The sequence below is a fragment of the Lissotriton vulgaris genome, chromosome 9 (assembly GCF_964263255.1).
Source record: "Lissotriton vulgaris chromosome 9, aLisVul1.2, whole genome shotgun sequence".
Lineage (NCBI taxonomy): Eukaryota > Metazoa > Chordata > Amphibia > Caudata > Salamandridae > Lissotriton > Lissotriton vulgaris.
This window is the reverse complement of record NC_141697.1, coordinates 361,778,410-361,800,754: the sequence shown is the minus strand read 5'-3', so window position 1 is coordinate 361,800,754 and position 22,345 is coordinate 361,778,410. Positions and strand designations below refer to the sequence as shown.

The following is a 22,345-nucleotide window of genomic DNA, read 5'->3' as shown; positions in this document are numbered from 1 at the left end:
ACCCCTAGGGGGACAAACTGCATGGTGCACACGTGCAATAAACCTGGCAGACTCGCAGCACGTGCTGGGGATAACGAAGAATGTCTTGCAGCGCGTGTATAGTTTTAATGCAGGGAAGGGGCCCAGGCTGATCTGGGTGGCTAGAGGCACACAATTTACGGCTGAGCCCTTGGGACACTGTTGCCCTTGAGTAACATGGGGCTAGTGCCACCAGAGACAGTGTCCCAAACTTAACTCATCTAGCTGTTAATACGGCCCCCTCAGGGCGTCTGGAGCAAAACCACATACAGAGCCTGGAGGGCGTAAACAGATAGGGGAAGTACAGACCCAGTGAGCTGTCACCAGGTTGCAAAGGACAAGGCTAGGCTCTACTTGGGCAGTGCTTGTTTTGAAAGTTAGTCTGAGGAGAAATTTGTGATGCCCAGTGAGGTGCCACAGCACTCTCTGGCAGTGGGAGGACATTTCCACTCGTGTCCAGTGACTGAAAGAAATCTGCAAAAGGAATCCGATTACCACAGAGAAGCGCACAGTCATAGACCCTCAAATAAAGAAATAACACACATTGGGGCGCAGGAGAAGAAAAGAAAATGACTTAACTTGCTGCTGAGCAGCAAAGAAAGAGGAGGAGTGAACAGGAGGAAGGACCACGTTGAGCCCAGGCTATAGACCGAGAGGAAACACTTGTGGACCTGGACTTTTGTTTTTTTCTTGGTGCTCATGGGAAAATTAGTTTGAGTTTAAAACGACTGCTATTAAAATAAAAGTGATGGAAGAAAGCATAATCCGAGTCTCCAGTCCTGTCATAGAAATAGAAAACCAGACGTTGAACGTTTATTTTTTGTGGTCTGGCTTGACGGTTTAGCTCTCTACAGACAATTATGTGAGCATCACTAGAGAGGGGATTTGGCTCGGCCCACATGTTGGGAGGCAGGAGTACATGTTTTGATTGGGCAGCAGTCATGTGCTTCCACAAAAAAGTCATTGCCCTACACGCTGCTGTGATCATTTTGTTTATTTATTTTACTGGCTGAGCTTGAAGTTTCAGAGGCACACACATGACCATTTCAATGCTGTAAAAGTATCTTCTAAAAAAATGGTAATTTATGGGGTTTGTCTTTCTGTGGCAGCAGCACAGAGGGAAGAAGGACAGTCATGAACCTGCATGGATTTCTGGGTCTAGCTTCACAATGCAAATATACCAGTATAGGAGAGTAAGAAGTATTACAAGGGGTTTCACACACCTAGAGATGTAGTACAGTAGATACAATTGAAAGAAGAGTAGATTTCACCATTCTTCAGAGCAGCCAGTTCTTGAATTATAACAATGATAGGCAGTAGTGTTAATTTCATGATACCGGGTTAACGTCAGAGCAGACACTAACGGCCTAGTGAACAAAGTGAATTAGTGGTCGGAGACCCTGAATTGCAGGATTTGTGCCCGCAAAATATATTTCTGATGTACCAACTCCTTTTCGTGATTAGCAAAACATTTTCTGAATCTCAAAACCGTGTTAGAAGCCCATACAGAATCGAAATTTGAAAGGGGCATGTTAAGGATGTTCATTCCAACTTCTGGGTCCGTCTGTAGTTTACAACTGTAATTGTCATTGCAAACTATAGATCTGTATCGATTCCCATGTTGGTGTGATAATGTATTCAGAAAGAGAAAGGGTGTTGCCTTTGGACCACTTTTTCTTTCGGATTAGGTGTGGGACCTTCAGGGGGAGTGGACAGCAGTGGTCCAAGGGATTATTATCTGTTCTTACTGAAGTTTTCCTAAACTGAAATCTATTTATCATTCTGAAGCAGCCTGGGGTACTTTAAGGAACTAGGTTTGATTTAAATAAAAATAAAAAGGAAAAAAAAACCTCTTGGGTGATATAGGTGATATAGGTCAGTCATTCTTATAGGGACCACAGAATTTTACTGTGTTTTTATTACATGGCATACTTATGCTGTTATTCTGCAGGTTATCAAAATATTATCGCAGTCCTCTTAGAGATTTGGAATATAGATGAGGGAAATGTTTGAAAAAAAATTGACATGACTTAAACCAAAATTATCTTTAGATTGAAGAAATGTGTAATATATTTTACCAATAGAACGTCTCTTATTCTTTTCTTGTACAAAGGTCAGCAACTGTAATCTTTATCGTCTTGGTAAGAAAAAAGGGCTACCAAGTCGAATGGTTGTGTCCATATTTGATCCACCCGTCAATTGGCTTCCTCCTGGCTATGTAGTGAATCAGGACAAGAGCAACAACGACACATGGGAGAAAGATGAAATGGTAAGTGTTATTGCATCATGTTAATAAACTTGTTTTCCACTAATCCGATAACAGCCTTGTGAGCGATGCAATAATCTGGAAAAATCAAAGGAAGTAAAATGAAATCTGGGACCCGTAGTGGTACAGCAAGCTTTAGTAGAATACATATATTCTGTAGACATCTGCATGAAAGCATTTTAACTTAATTCCACTTCATTAGCTTCCTTTCTAATTAAAGATAATCATTTTCTTCGTTTTTCTAGTTAAAGTGTGAACAATTGGAGACTTGGGACAGCTATAAAAGGGTCTAGACTTAGAGTGATGCTAAAATAAAAACTAAGACATTGAAATGGAACAGTTCTCTCCGATGAGTAGAAATTGTGCATTCATGAAAGCTATTTGTCACCTAAAAGTAGGGAATTCTCACCTTTTTAGGATCTTGCGACCTGTTGCACTTGGCAGTGTACTGATTTCTTAGCATCTTAACTAAAACAAAATATTTCCTCCTATGCTACTGTTTATAAACAAAATGCAATAAAACATAAATTGTTATATTTTCCTCTGTAGTGAAATTTATTGATGCTGATTTTGCATCTACGAAATTTCCAATCTTGTAACCAAGGTGCATATTATTTTGCTGACAGATAATACATCACTTGTTAGACAAGCCAGGCTCAAATGGTTGGGGGAACCTTAAAGACTATTATGATGGCCTTGTGAACTATTTACAAGGAACAGGGGTCCTAAGGGGTAACAATGCAACAAACAGTAGTAATATAGACCACAATTAGTACTATATTTACTCCCAACCCAGCCGGGTAAGGAGTATTTTGTTTTCAAGGATGACAATAAGATAAATTGACCTAGAGGGGGTCAGTTATGAACATTAAAATGGGGTACAATCCTGTACCTATCCCAAGAAAGTAGAAAAACCATAGGTTGAGAGAAAGATAAGTAAAGGAAAAAGTTTTTACAGGCACGTAGAAATTTCCTTGGAGCCAGAGGGTGGCTTGCGATTTAAATAAATAATTCCGCAAATCACACCCAACAGTGTAACAACTGAGTATTTAACAAAAGATTAAATGTCACACTATTTTCAGCGTCAACGTTTCGATCCCTAAAGCTCCTAATAATTACGGGATCATCATCAGGACTATTTTATATCAAAGCCTGTTTGCAATATGAACGCCTGTGGAAGTAAGGGAGAGAAGAAAATGGAAAAACAATATAAGGCATTCGCCTGAAATCAGGAAGTTAAAAGCATTCAGCAGGGTCCATGCACAAGTTACCGGCAACACTTTGGCTACATCTCAAAGTGAATTTATCCGAGATAACGGTGAATTGTGCTGTTGTATCGTGTATATTATATACATAAATGCGTTTTAGCGCAGTGAGAAAACGGCGCAGTGACTGGGTGATATGGTGGTCAGACATTTCTTGTTTTGGTTCTTGTGGTGTTCATTCGGAATGGTGACACGTGGGTGATTTGAAGTGCCTGTGATAGTGGTGAACCCGTGGGTTGAGGGGTATTTTCTCCGGTAAATTTGGGGGGAATTGCAATTATCGTGGATACCGTGAGGTGATGAGTGAATGATGGTTCAATCTGCCAAGTCCAGTAAGGGCTTGGTATGGCGTGACCTTGTTTACGTATTTCCGAATATTAATAAGGTATTTCGGAGCCAGGGCTGATTACCTTCACGTATCCAGTTTCAGAAACGTGATAGCGTAATTGGTTCTTCTGCAGAGGAGTATTTCCTTTTCCTTTTGGTCTAGGGGAGGGGTCCTATAGCGTTAAGGAAAGGTATTGCCATTAATAGGATCATGGTTCTACTATTAATAATAGCGCATGACCAGCAGGACGGAATGAAGCTTACCTTGCTTCAGATGGAAGCAGCGGCGAGTAAAATTTAGGCTAGCAGTGATTATTTCTTAAATTCAAGGGAGTCCATTTTCTCCCTCGGTTTTGTCCGCAAGCTCGTTGCTAAAATGGAGAATAATTACATTTAGTATGGCTCCTTGTATTGTGAGGGAGTATGTAAAAGGGTCGGAATGGGTGGGGGGCCGCCGGCTAGGGCTTACCTTGCTTCAATGGGAAGCAGCACCGGCTGAAAGACGGGAACTTGGGGGATATATCCTTGGTTTAAAGGAGTCAATGGGCTCCTTCCGTCGGTCCGCCCGCTTGATGCTAAATTAAAAGGTAATCAATAATCAGCATTTAGAAAAACTTCCCGTCATGGAGTTAGAGTATCCGAATGGGAAGGGGGCAGGCTTACCTAACTTCTTGATGGAAGCGGCGGTGGGTTGGGGGAGAGAAGCACGATGGTCTTCTCCCTCTTCTGTGGCAGCGCGATCCCGCTGTAAGAGTGTGCTTCCTTGGTGGGCAATTGAAGCCGGCAGGGCACGAAATTGAAAAAGGACTGGGCATATAGATATATCCCCCAAGTTCCCGTCTTTCAGCCGGTACTGCTTCCCATTGAAGCAAGGTAAGCCCTAGCCGGCGGCCCCCCACCCATTCCGACCCTTTTACATCCTCCCTCACAATACAAGGAGCCATACTAAATGTAATTATTCTCCATTTTAGCAACGAGCCTGCGGACAAAACCGAGGGAGAAAACTGACTCCCTTGAATTTAAGAAATAATCACCGCTAGCCTAAATTTTACTCGCCGCTGCTTCCATCTGAAGCAAGGTAAGCTTCATTCCGTCCTGCTGGTCATGCGCTATTATTAATAGTAGAACCATGATCCTATTAATGGCAATACCTTTCCTTAACGCTATAGGACCCCTCCCCTAGACCAAAAGGAAAAGGAAATACTCCTCTGCAGAAGAACCAATTACGCTATCACGTTCCTGAAACTGGATACATGAAGGTAATCAGCCCTGGCTCCGAAATACCTTATTAATATTCGGAAATACGTAAACAAGGTCACGCCATACCAAGCCCTTACTGGACTTGGCAGATTGAACCATCATTCACTCATCACCTCACGGTATCCACAATAATTGCAACTCCCCCCAAATTTACCGGAGAAAATACCCCTCAACCCACGGGTTCACCACTATCACAGGCACTTCAAATCACCCACGTGTCACCATTCCGAATGAGCACCACAAGAACCAAAACAAGAAATGTCTGACCACCATATCACCCAGTCACTGCGCCGTTTTCTCACTGCGCTAAAACGCATTTATGTATATAATATACACGATACAACAGCACAATTCACCGTTATCTCGGATAAATTCACTTTGAGATGTAGCCAAGTGTTGCCGGTAACTTGTGCATGGACCCTGCTGAATGCTTTTAACTTCCTGATTTCAGGCGAATGCCTTATATTGTTTTTCCCTTTTCTTCTCTCCCTTACTTCCACAGGCGTTCATATTGCAAATAGGCTTTGATATAAAATAGTCCTGATGATGATCCTGTAATTATTAGGAGCTTTAGGGATCGAAACGTTGACGCTGAAAATAGTGTGACATTTAATCTTTTGTTAAATACTTAATTGTTACACTGTTGGGTGTGATTTGCGGAATTATTTATTTAAATCGCAAGCCACCCTCTGGCTCCAAGGAAATTTCTACGTGCCTGTAAAAACTTTTTCCTTTACTTATCTTTCTCTCAACCTATGGTTTTTCTACTTTCTTTGGATAGGTACAGGATTGTACCCCATTTTAATGTTCATAACTGACCCCCTCTAGGTCAATTTATCTTTTTGTCATCCTTGAAAATAAAATACTCCTTACCCGGCTGGGTTGGGAGTAAATATAGTACTTATTGTGGTCTATATTACTACTGTTTGTTGCATTGTTACCCCTTAGGACCCCTGTTCCTTGTAATACGTAAATGACCCACGGTCCAAAGGCCCCTTTCGGGTTTCCTTGTTTCCAAAAATGATGGCCTTGTGAGCTAGCCATTAGGGGAATTTATAGTAAAACTATAATCGATATCACAGCATGAAAACAACATTAAGACACTTAATTTGTAGTCCAGACATTCTTGCTAGCACATCTGCCTATATGCAGGTTTAACAACATCTTTTGAAAATCCGTTCCATCTGCTTGTCCAAGGCTTTCTGTTAAAGTAGGCAGTGTTCTGTTTCACTTCGCACAGTTGGGGGAAGAGAAACTAAGGATTGCCAGTAAAATAAAAATCACTTTGGTGAGTAACTTAAACCCATTCCAAGTCTTCCTAACGGAGACGGATTAATTGCACGTTGTGATTCTAAAAATATACGTTAATAGCCTAGACTACTGGGTAAATGTATTCACTGTTAAATGTATTTTTTGACATAATTCTGAATTTATCTTCTTTTACTCCAAAGATACTACTCCTCCAATCCATCCTGACTTGAATTATATGTTCCATGCCCACCTTGACAAACGCCTAAGAATCCAACCCGTTGTCTAGTAGATTACGAAGACAATCCTTTATTTGTCGCACCTCAAGAAGCTAAAACTCATCTCTTTTTTTTATTCTAAAGGTATCAAACAACACTACACCATGGTATTTTTAATACAGAGATTAAATACAGACTGATAACACCAACATTTCATAAAGATTAGGAAGCTGGCTCTGTATATACTATACCAAAGTGAGGTATAGCGTGCACAGAGTCCAGTGGAAAGCCAAAGGTAGGCAGAAGTAAAAGTAGATAGCACCTTACTCCCTGTTTGTGGTAGTGTGTTTGAGCAGTAAGGGTTTATCAGAGGGTAGTGTTAAGCATTTGCTGTACACACTCAATCAGCAAATGATGTCACACACTCAAAGACTGAACTTCAGACTAATTGGCTTTGTATAAAAATATTTAAGTTATTTTATTTTATAGAACCAAGCAAGCAGTTTGAATTTTAATTGACAGTTATTTACTTTATTCGGTTTCAATTAGGAGAAAACCATAAAAGAACATACATATCACATTAATACATTTACCAATGGGAAAAAATTAATTATTTCTTAAAAGTACATTAGATAAAATACAAAAAAGTTTAGCGTTTCAATAAAAAACATTAAAAGAATGTACAGCAGAGGATTGTGCAACAGTCAACAGTCTTCAGTTATAAATTAGTTCTGTGACTGATACACAATTTTAAAAACCTGGCTATATTTAAAGCAAGCTAATCAGAGTCCAAGAGTTGGAGGACCAAGAAAGTGGGATGACATTGACGTAGCCCCAAAGTTTTTAAGATTGGTGTTAGCCATCGCTTTCTAGGTTCAGTGTAAAATTTAGAGAAAAGGGTCAGATGTAAAAGAGATTGGGAGGAAATGCCATCACAAGGGCATTGACATAGCAGCTGTGACCAATCATTTACAGTTGGAAATGTAATAAATCGGTGGAAAGTATTAAGCCTAAACAGAGTCAACAGAAATCTGTCATAACTGCCTAAATTCCATGTTAAATAAGGCTGAATCTCCGAAGAGGTTTGGATCAACAAGGAATGCTGAGCCGAGATTTTATCGGCTTCAGCTACCAACCGAAGATCCGCCAAGTGGGTTAAACATTGATTTTTTAATGTTTTCCTAGAGAGTTGTTCCAATTCTAGAGAGTTGTGGTAAAATTGCTCTAGGAAAACACACAAGATGATGGACTGCATGTTGCACGATGGCAAAACATTCACCCCCGTCACAGATCTGGGTTTAATCCATCGTTATTTTGCTCACAAAGCCACTCCAGCTCAGACATGGCCATATGCAAATCAGTCTTGACCCTGTGCCTCATGGGTACAGTCCAGCCCGAACTGCCAAGCCATGTCTTCCCTGGACCGGAATCAAGCATCCTAGGACCGGGTTCTGGCTATCAGCCGTCTTCAGCCAGGATAGCTTGACTCCAGTGTCTTAGTGAGCACGGTACCCACTTCTGGGCATACCCTTCCCACATAGGGGGAACAGCAAAACACACAAAATTGCTGTTGGCCCATATCGTAAAAGAACTTCCTGACATATCGGCGCCAGCCAATCTTACTGACATTTTCAAGCAGAAGACGGTCCTTTAAAATACTTGGGGTAAAAGCTAGCTTGTTTGATGTCCAAAGGTGATGCCATAAAAGAATAGGCTGTATCTTTATAATATCAATGATATGTGACATGCCTAATTCTAAGTGGCAACTGAATGTTGATGTACCCTGGCGAACAGCGAGGAGAAACCTCAAAAAGCTGTTCTCCACTTTTTGAAGATCTTTCCCCTGAACGTAGCCCCACACCCCGGCCCCGTAGATAGCGGTACTAATACATTTAGCCTTGTAGATACAAATCATCTCCTCGGGCGGTCTTCTTCCCAATCCCTGAGTAAAGTTTACTAAGGCCATGGTTGATTTTAAAAACAGCAGTTTTCTGGCCTCAATGGCTTTCCTCCCAGTGCCCTTTTCGTCAATTAAAACTCCAAGATGGGGATAAGTAGGGGTGTTATTTATGTAGATGTCTCTCCCTTTTCTTTGTTTTGGTCCAGAATGCGTAGTAAAAGTTTTTTTAATGTTAATTTTTAAGTCTAGATTTGACATGAATAAATTATATTGGGTCAGTGAACGCTGGTGTTCGAGGCGAGTGTGGGTAATGATCACTGCATCGTCCGCATAAAGGAGAGCGGGGATCGGGCGATTTTGAATTTGAGGTAGGTCCTGGGGGGCCAGGACACAGCCCTGTCTGACTCCCCGCTCAACCCTAAAAGATGCTGTGAACTCTCCCCCCAGGCCAAATCTTACTCTGGCAGTAGCATTAGAGTAAATTTCATGGAGAAAGATAACTAGGAGAGGGTCAATTCCTATTTCAGTTAAGATATCCCAGAGCTTTGAATGACCTACGCAGTGGAACGCTGCAGTAAGATCTACGTAGGCAATGTGCAGGCTCCCACCTTTCGCATCCACATATTTACCCTTGAGTAAAGTCAAGTTTAAAACCTGCTCAATGGTGCCCAGGCCTTCCCTGAATCCATACTGAAGATCAGATGTATTCCTATTATCTTCAGTACAATGCTGAAGGCGTTCTTAAATGATAGGCCCCACGACTTTTCCGAAGGAATCCAGTAATGAAATCGGACGATAACTAGTTGGACTAAGTCGATCGCCCTTTTTGAAGACTGGAAACAAGATAGATTCTGACCAGGAGTCCAACAATCCCACTTTACAAGTTGCTTCTAGTACCCTAAGTAAGATTGAGGCCCAAAGATCTGTTTTAAATTCATAGAGATCGACCGGCATCCCATCGGGGCCTGGGGCCTTACCCCCTTTACTGGCACTTAAGGCTTGCTCGACTTCGACTAAGATGAAGTCTAAAGCAAGTGGAATGGGGGAGGGCCTGGTACTGTTGCTATTCATCCCTGAATGGGACTGATCAAGGGGCATAATAGCTGTTGCTCCAAATATTTTGGAGAAATGTACAATCCAAGACAGTTCGTCAATCGTAGGTTCTATTTTTCTAGTTTCCCTGGGGCCAGACAAAAATGGAGTGTTTATCACCTCCCAAAGCGCAACACTGTTAAACAACTTTTATGTAACTTTCTCCATAGTTCCTCTTTCAGTTCTGATTTTCTTTATCGTAGGGCCTTATGATAGGTTTTCCTCAGTTGAGTGATCTCTTTCCTATCTCTAAGGGGTTTGTTAAGGGCATTTTTAAGGTTTGAGTACGCTTTGGTACAGGTGGAATTAAACCAGCCAACCTTATTATTTCTTACCCCTTTAGGTTTAGTATTTAGTGCTTCTTTGACAGATTTGGTAACCACCAAAAAGTTGTCGATAATCTCCTGCGGGGACGATGAGTCGGCTAAGCAAGCACTTATTGCAGTCAAACGAGCGCTGATAGCCGCGATATTCGGGCGACAAGTTCCACTGAATCTTTTTTTATCCAAAGGCCAACAATCGACACAACCATCAGATTCAACGTCAGTAAAACCCACCACAGGTCCCTCAAAATCCGCAGAGGAAAAGGAAAAAGCCAAGGAAAAAAGTCGACAAAACTTACGGAGTCAGAAAACATTGTCATAACAAGTTCTCACACCACAACAATTTCAAATCTTGAATAAAGGAACTACATTTGTACCTACATAGATGAAACAGAATTGGCTCTCTATCAATTCATGCGTTCTATGCGATTGCACCATTTTTTTGATAACGTCTTGATCAATCCTGTTACCAAAGAAGACCATACATTTCTAGAATTCAAACCAAAAAGCACGTTCACAGCACCCGTATCTCATAAAATGCTTGATTCGTTTAAATCACTAGTTAAACACGATCTGAGCAAACTGGAATTCCAACAACACAAAGGCTACAATTTGTCCAAATTTGAAAGAAGCAAACACTAACCCATCTTAACCCTATAAATATACCCTGTACCCCAAAACCCAAACCTATCCCTAAACTCTAAAAATACCCCTGTACCTCAAAATCCAAACCTAGCCCTGAACCCTATAAATACCCCTGTACCTCAAAATCCAAACCTACCCCTGAACCCTAAAAATACCCCTGTACCCCATAACCCAAACCTAACTCGAACCCTAAAAATACCACTGTACCCTAAAACCCAAACCTGCCCCTGAACCCTAAAAATACCCCTGTACCCCAAAACCCAAACCTAGCCCTGAACCCTAAAAATAACCCTGTACCCCCAAACCTAGCCCTGAACCCTAAAATACCCCTGTACCCCAAATCCCAAACCTAGCCCTGAACCCTAAAAATACCCCTGTACCCCAAAACCCAAACCTTGCCCTGAACCCTTAAAATACCCCTGTACCCCAAAACCCAAACCTAGCCCTGAACCCTAAAAATACCCCTATACCCCAAAACCCAAACCTAGCCCTGAACCCTAAAAATACCCCTGTACCCCAAAACCCATACCTATCCCTAAACCTACCCCTGTACCCCATAACCCAAAACTATATCTGAACCCTTAAAATACCAAAACACCCCAAAACATATACCTCAGTACCCCTAAGCATATACCCCTATACCCATACTTACCTTATCCAAACATTAAAAAAAACATGCTTTTACCATTCATGCTTTTACAATGAATTTCTTGGTACATGTATGCGTGATAAAAGCATATAAAATGTAATGCCATGCATTATAATGGCATTGCAGAGTCATGGTACTTTCGTAATGAAAGTATGCGGCGTGATGGTATAGAGAAAGAAAGTTGCGGAATAATGGGTGTTTACCCTCCCCCGGTAAGTACATTGGTGGCACGGCGGCCCACATCTCCAGCAACATACTCATATTTTTTCACCACCCATTTGAAAAATGCACAGGTCTCAGCAGTGCACTGTGAATCGGAGCGTTTCACAGGCCTGTCACAGATCAGAAATGCTATCAAAACAAATCCTACAAAACAATATACTACTGGCCGGCAGCAATTCATACCCGGACAACGTCGGGACGGGCTGGTTTTCTTGTAATGTAGCATGTCCACCCACTCATCATAGTCTGTATCTGAGCTACTAGGTGTCACTCGGTACTGGATCTTGTTGCACCTTCCACTGTCTTCGTAAGTTGTCAAACTACCTAGCAAAAGTATAAATTTGTCCAAATTTATAATAAATCCTATCGCGATTAAATGTGTGCGCTTTTTTCTGAATGATACTTTCTTCTACTCTATCTAGTCTCCATCTTTTTTTCTTCTTAAGGATTGTACCAGATCCTGATTACCATGTTTTTCAATACTTTCTTCTAATTCCTTGATCTCAGATAGGATTTTTTCTCTATTTGCGCAAATTTGATGAGGAATCTCTTCCTGTCTGCTTAACGGGTTGCGTTATATTCAGCCCACTCCTTAAGCATTTCTGGGACGGGGTTCTCATAACTGGGCATTGTTAGTATACAAATCCCTCTTTGTACTCTGCCCACATACAGATATTTCTGTAGGGATTCACAATCCCACCATTTAGTCAGTCCCCTGTTTAAAATTTTACGAGGGTGTTAAAATAGGAATATATGTCCCCATTTGAGGGAGTTTCTCCTGTACTCATTTTGCCATTCTGTGTTGCTGAAGTTTGTGGCTGACCTTAGCTGTCTTGCAGCAAACACTGATGCAGTTATGTTGGCCATTTAACTGTTTTGGATAATATTACTCACCTCTCACTGCTCACGTGCAAGGTCCGGAGCACGGTTAGCAGCGGCCCACTCCATAAATCTCCTCGCACAGAGACAGAGATCACTCACTTTCGGGCGATGGTGCTTCCTCGTAGGAAGTCCGGACTTCCCCGCTGGTACTCTCATCCTCGGATGCTTCCTCCCCACTGTGCTGCGTGCAGAGTAGGGGGGCCAGCAGGCTCCTTCCAGCTTCTGTTACAAATGCCGCTGACACCAAAAATCAATACTTGTACTCACAATGAAAAAGGAACTTCGGTATTTGATGCAGTAAATGATTATATGCTTCAAAGGGTATAGCCAAAGCAACAGGCTCGTGCATCTGACAGAAGCGAGTGGCTGAGAGAGTGTCCCTCCAAGCCCTCACCCCGCCCCACCCCAGGTGGTGATCCACGTTACTGGTGGGGTGGGGTGGGGTGGGGTGGGGTCACGCGCGCGACCCCACTCTCCTCCTTCCACGACTTGGGCCTTGGTCCAGAACTCCGTCAATGGGCACGACGAGCTCGGGCCGGCGGCTCATCTCCTCGGGGCTGCCGGTCCGGGCCGCTACTGTTTAACTCTAAGGGCCCAATGATCTGGCCTTTCTTCCAGTGGTCTCAGTGGACACCGAGACCCGCACTCAGCACTGTGGAGACTTACTTTGATTTCTATGCACACACTACCCAGGCACTCCTCATCAGTGCCCCTAGTTGCACCTCGACATGCACTCTGCGCGTACGAGACTCGCCTCTTCTCTGGTGCACACGATGATCAGACGCTCTTCATCAACGCCTGGGCTGCACCACGACACGCACCCTGCGTGTCCGAGTCTCACCTCTGCTCATGGTGCACACGATGACCAGGCGCTCTTCACCAATGCCTTGGCTGCACCACGACACGCACCTTGCGTGTCCGATACTAACTTCTTCACTCTGTGCACACACCGACCAGGTGCTCTTCACCAACGCCTTGGTTGCAGCGCGACATGCACCCAGCACGTCTGAGTCTCCTCTCTTCTCCTGGTGCACACAACGACCAGCAGCTCTTCGCCAACACCTTGGCTTGCACCTCGACACGCACCCTGCGCGTCCGAGATTCAGTTTATTCTTGTGTGCCCACGATCACAAGGCACAACTTCCGAGGGTCTCAAGCTGCAAAAGCATGCGCACACCGTGTTGCTTGGGACTACTCCGGAAAGTTTTATGTTCCTGTGTTTCCAAACAGGGAGCCAGCTCACCTCAGGCCCTTGGAGTTCAGGCAACAGCACAAAGCGCAGTCCTGTTCAAGAAGGGGGGGGGGGGAACACCACCAACTGCCATGTCCCTTCAGTCTCTTCCTTAGTAAAAGCTACAAACTGCAGGCCAGCCCCAGATCACGAAGCAAGGGTCAGTCCTATCATACAGTCTCTTCAGCAACTTTTCTTTGGCAGAGGTTCTTCTTGACCACAAAAGAGGTCCAAGCCTTTGCAGACTCGACCTGTCCATTTCGCCATTCAAAACTACACCAAATTCTAGGGGGTCAGTTCTCTTAGTTATACTTTTTCATGTCTTTGAAGTTCTATGTGCTCAGGGGTCCCTGACCCCTGCCTAAATCCGTTCTAGGTGTCTTCCTCCCAGTGTCACCCTTTTCCCTTTGATACTGGGAGTCTGGATCCTTAATCACTCAGCAGGAGATGGATCAATTTGTTTATAGCACCAGCCCAGGCCTTTTCACCTCCCGGCTTCTCCACCCCCCTACTCTCCAGATGCAGGGCAGCCTGGTGCCATATCAACCCCTCCCTGGGTCAAGACCTCTCCCAGCTCCTCTCACCTACCAGATCCAGACAGTCAATCCACATTCAGCTGAGACGCACAGAAATGCTTAAAGCACCAAATGCAGCTACTTTCTAAACACACGGTGACAAAACCACTGTCACAGAAATATGTGGTATGACACTGTGAGTTCATACATACTAAACTGCACCTCTCCATTTAAACGTATAGGAAACTAGGTTAACAAACACAACACCCATCCTCCCCCCTTCAGTCCTATGGGCAGGATGGCCTTTCAGCAGTGAAAAAAGAAATGGAGTGTTTTTCACTGTCGGGACATAACACACACCTTAGTATATGTTATGCCTTTTACTTACACTGCACCCTGCCCAGGGGTTACCCGAGACCTACCACAGGGGTGCCCAATGTGTTTGAAAAAGGGAAAGTAAGGCCTGACAAGTGGTTGCACTTGTCAGGGCAATATGCTAACTTAGCTAACTGCACACAGGCCCTACACTGCAGGCCTGAGTTCCCTTCCCCGCGCACCTATGCATTACTAGCCCTGGCACACACAGTGGACATCACTAGGGACATTACTAGTAAGGTAAACATACCAATCATGTCCAGCCAATTACTATTAAACCTTACATAGGGAACACTTGTACTTTGACACTGATCAGCAGTGGCAAAGTTTCCAAAGCATCTAAATTGGCAACTCTAAGTTCGGAAAATGGTCTGGGGAAAAGCAAAAAGTTTAGGGAACTGTAGCCATAAAGGCCAAGTCTTACAGCTCAGAATTTAAAATGTCCCCTTCCATGCTTTATGTTTTACTCCAAAGGAGGTCAATTTTGGATCCTTAAAAAATGTGGAGAGATGTAGCCTCATACTTTTAAGGTAGAGAGCAGCAGAAGTCTACTTGGATACAGTCTTGAAAAGCTCTCCTTTGTGAGGTAAGTGATTTGAGAGGGAGTCTTCTAAGAAAAAATCTAAACACTCCACAAATGGAAGCCCTCCTCTCACAAGGGTTGCTGGTGTGGAAGCTGGCATTGTTTTCCCTACCTTTGACCTTGATACATTAATCTGAGCCAGTGCCTATTCTTGAAAAGCTGCATCCTGAGGTTCCAGCAACATTAGCCAGTCCAGAGCAGGTGCTGGCTTTTGCTTTATCCATCCTTCCCATCTTGATGTGTTCCCCTTTGGCACGTCGATAGCCCAACAGAGCCTTTGAAACACTCAAGCATTCCTCTGTCTGCAGCTTTTAACTTTACATGATTTGACCCTGTTCTTAGTCATCACAAGGCTGCTTGAGCACCATGAATGACCTCCTTACTCTGCCTGACCAGATGTCCCGGTGATTGTGCCATGAGCACCGCCCTTGATGCTGCTGGTCGTAATCCTGAAGTTTGCCTCCTTCTGCTCCTCAGACTCAGTACATTGTGACTTAAACTAGAGAAAAGGTCAGAACTCCTTTTCCAGATATTCCTCCGTGTGAACACCTTAAGGCATGGAAAACTTGTAAGTTTGGAGGCCGCCTTCTTTCAAAATTTAACACCAACAGCCCTCCTTTGTGCTGCACACAGAATACAGTATTGCAGATAGTCTTCCCACATATTACATGGCTAAAAGTCTGTCTTGACTTGCTGAATGTCTATGGCCTGGACACAGGCCTTAAACTCATGCTGAAGTGTCCTTGAGACCCACCTGGAGAAAGGTAGCTTCTTGTTTTGCAGTTATTAATCGGGCCACTGAAGTACTGTAACTGATGAGTACAAAGCTGAAGTACTGACAGATTCTACAACTGGATGGTTTCTTTTAGCCTCTGCTGCCCTTCAGTAGCACCAGTGCTCATGGTTTGTGACAAATCCTTGTTGGCTGCTGTTGTGATCCTCCAGACGACACAGCACAGCAGACCTGCTTCAAGAGACTGAAACTTCCTCTGTGCCCACTGATTGCGCAAAATCTTGGTGGTGCCAATTTTTCACCTAAATTGAACCTCAAATCATTCCCCACGTTTCTACCTCTGCCGGAATCCTAGTGCATCAAAACTATGCAAACTAGCCTTGTCAAAACCAATCAGTCTGGCATTGGCTGCCAGCCTTAGGTTTTGTTTTGTCATTGCTTTTGGAATTTTTTAAGAATTACCTAAAAGCAAATATAGTATTAAAATATATATATATATATATATATCCCTGAAAGAGACTGCAGTTATAGATTCCTTACCTTTAGAATTACCCCCAGGCGTCAGACTGGATCCAGAGATTTTTTCTTTAGCAGTACCGCTGTGCGTCGGTAGGTGGCATTGGCCTAGCGCAGATCCGGAGAGAGCTTGCCCCTTATTCACTTTTTGACTAACCTTTTTTGACTTTTTGTCGACACCTTTTTTGAGTCTTCGACTCCTGGTGCACGAGGGATGTCCCTTTGCTCAACCGGATTCCAGCCTTTTGACTCCTGTCACAAGCTGATGTCTGTCACAGATCCGCACCTTGTGTGCCTCTGGTGCCTGGGGTGCGGCCAAGACCCGAAGCCGTGCTCAGACTGTCTGGCCATTAACCCGAAGTCTTTGTGGGAGCGGTCCAGAAAGCTTTTGTAGGCCCGGCAGTCGGTTCTGTGACGCTCAAGGTCCCAGTCAAGATGAAGATCTCTGGACCGGCCACGGAGCCACCATCACCATTCCTCTTCCCAGTCTTCATCTTCGGTAAAGTCAAAGCACAAAACGAAGGCGATAAAGCACCATCACTCTTCACCATCTCCCCATCCGTCGGCCGACACGACATGGGACCCGGAGCCTCGTGGCTCTCCAGCTTCAACCTCGAAGCCTTCTTTATGGACAGCTCCGCGCTTCCCTCCTTTTCCCGGAGCTGGAGCTCCCCAGCACAGCTTCAGGCCTTCTACGAAGTGCTTCAGCATCTTTTGGCAGCCCGATTCTGCCGGCTCGCCTTCAGGCCCTAGGGACTCTGCTGGGGGCCCTGAGCCATGGATGCCAGCAGCTCTGCCGCCCGAGGGCCCCTAAGTATCCAGACCTGGATCCAGATCATCGCTTGTCGACTTCACTGCACCTTCCCCGGCGCCGATTCTAGTAACTACGCCCCCAACTTCAGTTGTGCCCCGACCGGCATCGACTCCAGCCTCACCCCCGACTTTGACACTGCGCCGACCAACGTCGATCGACATCATTGCCGGCACCAAAAGATACTTTCGTACCATTGTTCATTCCTGTTGTTCCGTTCCACCCAAAGTGGCAGCCAGAGGAGGGTGAGGAGGACTGGGAGGGGTCTGCGGACCATTTGGCTGACCAGCTTGAAGGATCGGTCTGGTGAGAGGAACTGGGTGATGCCAGTTGTTTGGATACCTCCCCGGACCTTGGCATGCTCTCCCCCCTCCTACTTTTGCTACAGAGGAGGGAGCTTCCTGCACAGTGATGTTGCGCAGAGCGGCTGAGGCCGAGAGCTTCCTATGGTGGCAGTCGGGACTAACCTCCTGTCAAAGGTGCTTTAACCTGCAGCATCCTCTTCGGAGCCCCTTCTGCCTTTTAATGAAGCCCTCACTGATGTCCTTCTGAGCACTTGGTCCAAGCCCAGCACAGAGGCTCCTGTGAATAGAATGATTGCCCAATGCCACCGCCCACCCAACACCTGACCCCCAAGAACTTGGTGGTCCAAGCCTAGTCCTCTAAGGGCGCATTCCCTTCTGCTCCCCCAGATAGAGAATCCAAGAAGCAGGACCACCTTTATAAGAAGATTATTTCTTCCGCCAGCTTAGCACTGCGGTCGGTGAACACTGCATGCCTCTTTGGCAGTTATATCCATATTGTGTGGAATATGGTTGCGCATGTGCTGCCACAGTGCCCGGAGGAGGCCTGGGCCATTCTCACCCAAGCAGTGGCAGAGGGTAGAGACGCAGCTAAGGTCACCATCAGATGTGGGCTGGCTACCGCCAACTCTCTGGGCAGAACGGTTTCCACCTCCGTAGCCTTGAGGCGCTACGCCTGGTTGTGGACGTTTGATTTCTCTGGGGATGTCCAATCGACCTTACTGGACATGCCCTTTGATGACATTCGCCTTTTCGGTGACAAGGCAGACTCAGCACTCGATCGCTTCAAGGGTTCTAGGACTACAGCCAGATCCTTGGGCTTCGCGACTACCTCTCGCCCCGTGCAGGCTGCTTTTCGCACCTTTCGTGGCCACGGAAGAGGTGCCCCACCACGTTAGACACAGTCCAGCCACCGGCCCATGCAAGCTACACAGCCTCTGCGTGGCCACGGACGTGGGACCCAGCGACTCGGGGCTTGGGGCCAGCGGGCAGGCCAGATCACCCATAAACCCCCTGCAGCACCCTCCAAGCCCTCCTAGTCTGACCTTTCAGGGCCACCAGAGGCCAATGGGCATCAGGATTCGCCATCACCTCCCCCACATCCCGTCGGATAGGTAGGTTTTGCAGATAGTCCAAAGGGGCTACTCCCTCCCCTTCAAGACTACCCTTCCCTCCATGCCACCATCCTTCCAATGCCTGTCGGAGGATCACTTGGCCCTTCTCCGCCAGGAAGTTGCACCTCTCTTGGCCAAGGGAGCTCTTGAAAGGGTCCCTGTGCCAGAAGTAGGTTGTGGTTGCTATTCCCACTAATTTCATGTCCCCAAGAGGGACAAAGGCCTGCATCCTATCTTAGACCTCTGGGCCCTCAACCACTTCCTCCGGAAGGAGAACTTCAAGATGATCATGTTGGCTCAGGTCCTGTCTGCCCTCGACCCCGGAGACTGGATGGTAGCGTTGGACTTGCAGGATGGGCGTATTTCCATATCCCCATCCTGCCTGCCCACAGACATTTCCTATAGTTCACAGTAGGCCATAAGCATTTTCAGTATACTGTGCTCCCCTTTGGCCTTACCAGTGCCCCTCTGGTATTCACGAACGTGATGGCACTGGTCGCAGCTCATCTGCGCAGATCACTGGTTCCAGTCTTCCCCTATCTCTACGACTGGCTGTTGAAGGCGGTCTCGCCCCAGGCTGTTGTCTCCTACCTCCAGGCTAAGGCGGACCTCCTGCACTCACTGGGGTTGACTATCAACGTGCCGAAGTCGCACCTGAGTCCCTCTCAGAAGCTCCGCTTCATCGGAGCGGTTCTGGATTCGACACAGTTTCAGGTTTATCCTCCCGAGCAGCATGTCCGGGATATTCATGCTACGATTCCGATCTTTCAGCCTCTATCCCAGGTTTCAGTCCGGATGACCCTCCGGATCCTGGGCCTGATGGCCTCCTGCATCCTTCTAGTGCAACATGCCAGATGGCATATGTGGGCTCTGCAGGGCAACCTGTCCAGATCTCGGAGGGCACTGCACAACAATTGCAAGACAATTGCAGTGGTGGCTCACGAATCGCGATTGGGTCAATGGCCGATCCCTCTTCCTTACCCAACCGGAGCACACAGTGGTGACGGATGCGTCTCTCCTGGAATGGGGCGGCCACTTGGGAGAGGGGGAGATCAGAGGACTCTGGTCTCCGGCGGATTTCCGGCTCCATATCAACCTTCTGGAGCTGTGGGCGATCCGACTTGCATTGAAGGCATACCTTCCCCCTGTCCAGGGAAGTGTAGTGCAAGTGTTCACAAAAACACACTGCCATGTGGTATTGCAACAAACAGGGCTCGGTGGGGTCCTGGACCCTATGTCAGGAGGCTCTGCGCCTCTGGGCATGGCTGGAACATCAAGGCATTACCTTGGTGGTTCAACACCTGGCAGGTTCTCTGAACACCAGGGCGGACAAACTCAGCCGCCTGTGCTTTTTGGATCATGAATCACGTGGCGCAGGGTCTCTTTCTGCAGTGGGGAGAGCCTTGGTTAGATCTATTTGCCACCAAAGGGAACGCGCAATGTCATCGGTTCTGCGCATTGGAATTTCCAAGGTGGCACTCGCTTGGCGACGCTTTTCGTCGCAAGTGGAGCTGCGGTCTGTTGTACGCCTTTCCACCTATACCACTTCTGCCCAGAGTACTGAAGAAGATTCGGCGCAACCGGGTCCAAGTCATCCTTGTGTCTCCCGATTGGGCACGAAGATACATGTATCCCAAGCTACTCAGCATGGCCATCGATCCCCTGATCCGACTGCCTCTTCAGGAGGATCTTCTGTCGCAGCAGTAGGGGACGGTCCTCCACCCAAACCTGTCCAGCCTCTACCTCCATGCGTGGAGATTGAGCGGCGTCAGTTGACCGCTTTCGATCTTCCTCCCTAAGTCTGTGATGTCATTCTGGCAGCCAGATGTCCCTCCACTAAGACGGTACACGCCTGCAGGTGGAACAAATTTGTGGCATGGTGCACAGCAAAGGCTGTAGATCCCCTTTCTGCCCCTCTTTCCGAGGTCCTTCTGTTCCTTCTCTCTCTAGCCCAGCGGGCTCTGCTCTGGGCACTATCAAAGGTTATCTTTCGGCCATCTCCGCCTTTCTACGGCTTCCAGATCAGCATTCTCTTTTTAAGTCCCCGGTTGTTAATCACTTCCTCAAAGACATTACACACACATTTCCTCCTGTGCCTTTCATAATGCCTCAATGAGACTTAAATCTTGTTTTGACCTATCTGATGTGCGCTCCCTTTGAGCCCCTTCACAACTGCCCATTACGTCTTCTCACTCTAAAGACGGCTTTCCTGGTAGCTATCACCTCTGCCAGAAGAGTGAGTGAGCTCCAGGCTCTTTCTTCTAAACCTCCTTTTCTTTCTGTTCATCCGGACATGGTGGTTTTGAGGACTCGTCCTTCTTTCTTACCAAAGGTTGTCACACCCTTCCACATCGGGCAGACCATCACTTTGCCCACCTTCTATCCTCCTCCGCATCCTTCAAAAGAGGAAGAGAGGCTCCACCGTCTGGACCCAAAACGTGCACTCTAGTTCTTTCTGAAGCGCACATAACCGTTCCGGGTGGATGACCAACATTTTATTGGCTACGTGGGCGCCAAAAAAGGTCGGGCAGTGCACAAAAAAAACATCTCTCGTGGGTCGGTCTGTGCATCAAAGCATGTTACTCATGAGCTAAGAAGGAGCCTCCTGTGGGGCTGCGTGCCCATTCTACCAGGGCAACAGCAGCCACTACTGCTTTGGGACGCGGCGTCCCCTTGCAGGACATTTGTTAAGCAGCTACATGGGCCTCGCTGCACACGTTTACCAAGCATTACTGCCTTCACAGTCAAGTCCGGAGAGACTGCTTCTTTGGCAGTTCTGTTCTCCATGATTTTCTGGTGTAATCTTGTTCGCAGACCCACCACCGGGGCTGGTATTGCTGGGGTATCTCTTCTAAGGTAAGGAATCTATCACTAGCGTGTCTCTTTCAGATGCACAAGTTACTACTTGTGTAATGATCTATCTGTAAGAGACATTAGTTAGTGATAGATTCCTTACTGCCCCACCCATCCTCCCCAGTTCTGCGAACTGATTTCAAGGGTTAAGGTCATCCCTTTCAGGGCCCTAGTTTCATGGCACCAGTGGTCAGTTTCTTGCATGGCTCTGCGTTCCTGGAGCGGAAAGTTGTGTACAGAACTGACGTCACCGTGCATGGGTGGCGCCTAAGTAGTCTCTGTGACGTCATCTTGGCGCATACGACGCCAGCGACGGACGCGGAGCCGCACAATGCCACCTTCCGACACGCAGGGGTACTGCTGACGAAAAACTTTCCGGGTCCAGTCTAACGCCTGGGGATACTCTAAGCGGTACAAAAGGGGGTGGTGAAGGACGGAGCATCTGAACCAATCAAACACTCGCACCCAGTCAACAGATCTGGGTTTAATCCATCACCGTTCTTTAGCCCACTCTGCCACCCCAGTTCAGACATGGCCATAAGCAAATCAGTCTGACCCTGTGCGTCATGGAAACAGTCCAGCCCGAACTGCCAAGCCATGCCTTCCCTGGACCGGATTCAAGCTTCCTAGGACCGGTTTCTGGCATTGCAGCCGTCTTCAGCCAGGCTTGCTTGAATCCAGTGGCAAAGTGAGCAAGGGACTCACGTCTGAGCATACCCTGCCAACTTATGGATATTCTAAGGTAAGGAAACCTTCAATAACTAATGTCTCTTACTGATGTATTGTTACACAAGTAGTAACTTGTGCTTCAACATCAGATCAACGGATGAAGACGACTGGCTAAAACCCACTACAAGTAGGTATATATTATAGAGAGATGGCTATAGATAATTATATAGATATTTTAGTAACATCAAAAGGTCTTGGCTAATGTGCGTCCTAAAAATTATTTTTCTGGATATTTGTCCTTTCTCTCCTACAACACCATTTTCTTGT

General features: G+C 46.1%; 1 protein-coding gene across 1 annotated transcript in view; it reads left to right on the top strand.

Moving 5' to 3' along the window:
• Positions 1-22,345, top strand: part of DICER1 (dicer 1, ribonuclease III) — a 521,797-nt gene that overhangs the window by 449,033 nt on the left and 50,419 nt on the right. Inside the window, exon 23 of the mRNA XM_086937733.1 lies at positions 2,132-2,287. Coding sequence (XP_086793859.1) covers positions 2,132-2,287 — 156 coding nt within the window. The remainder of the gene's footprint in view (positions 1-2,131; positions 2,288-22,345) is intronic.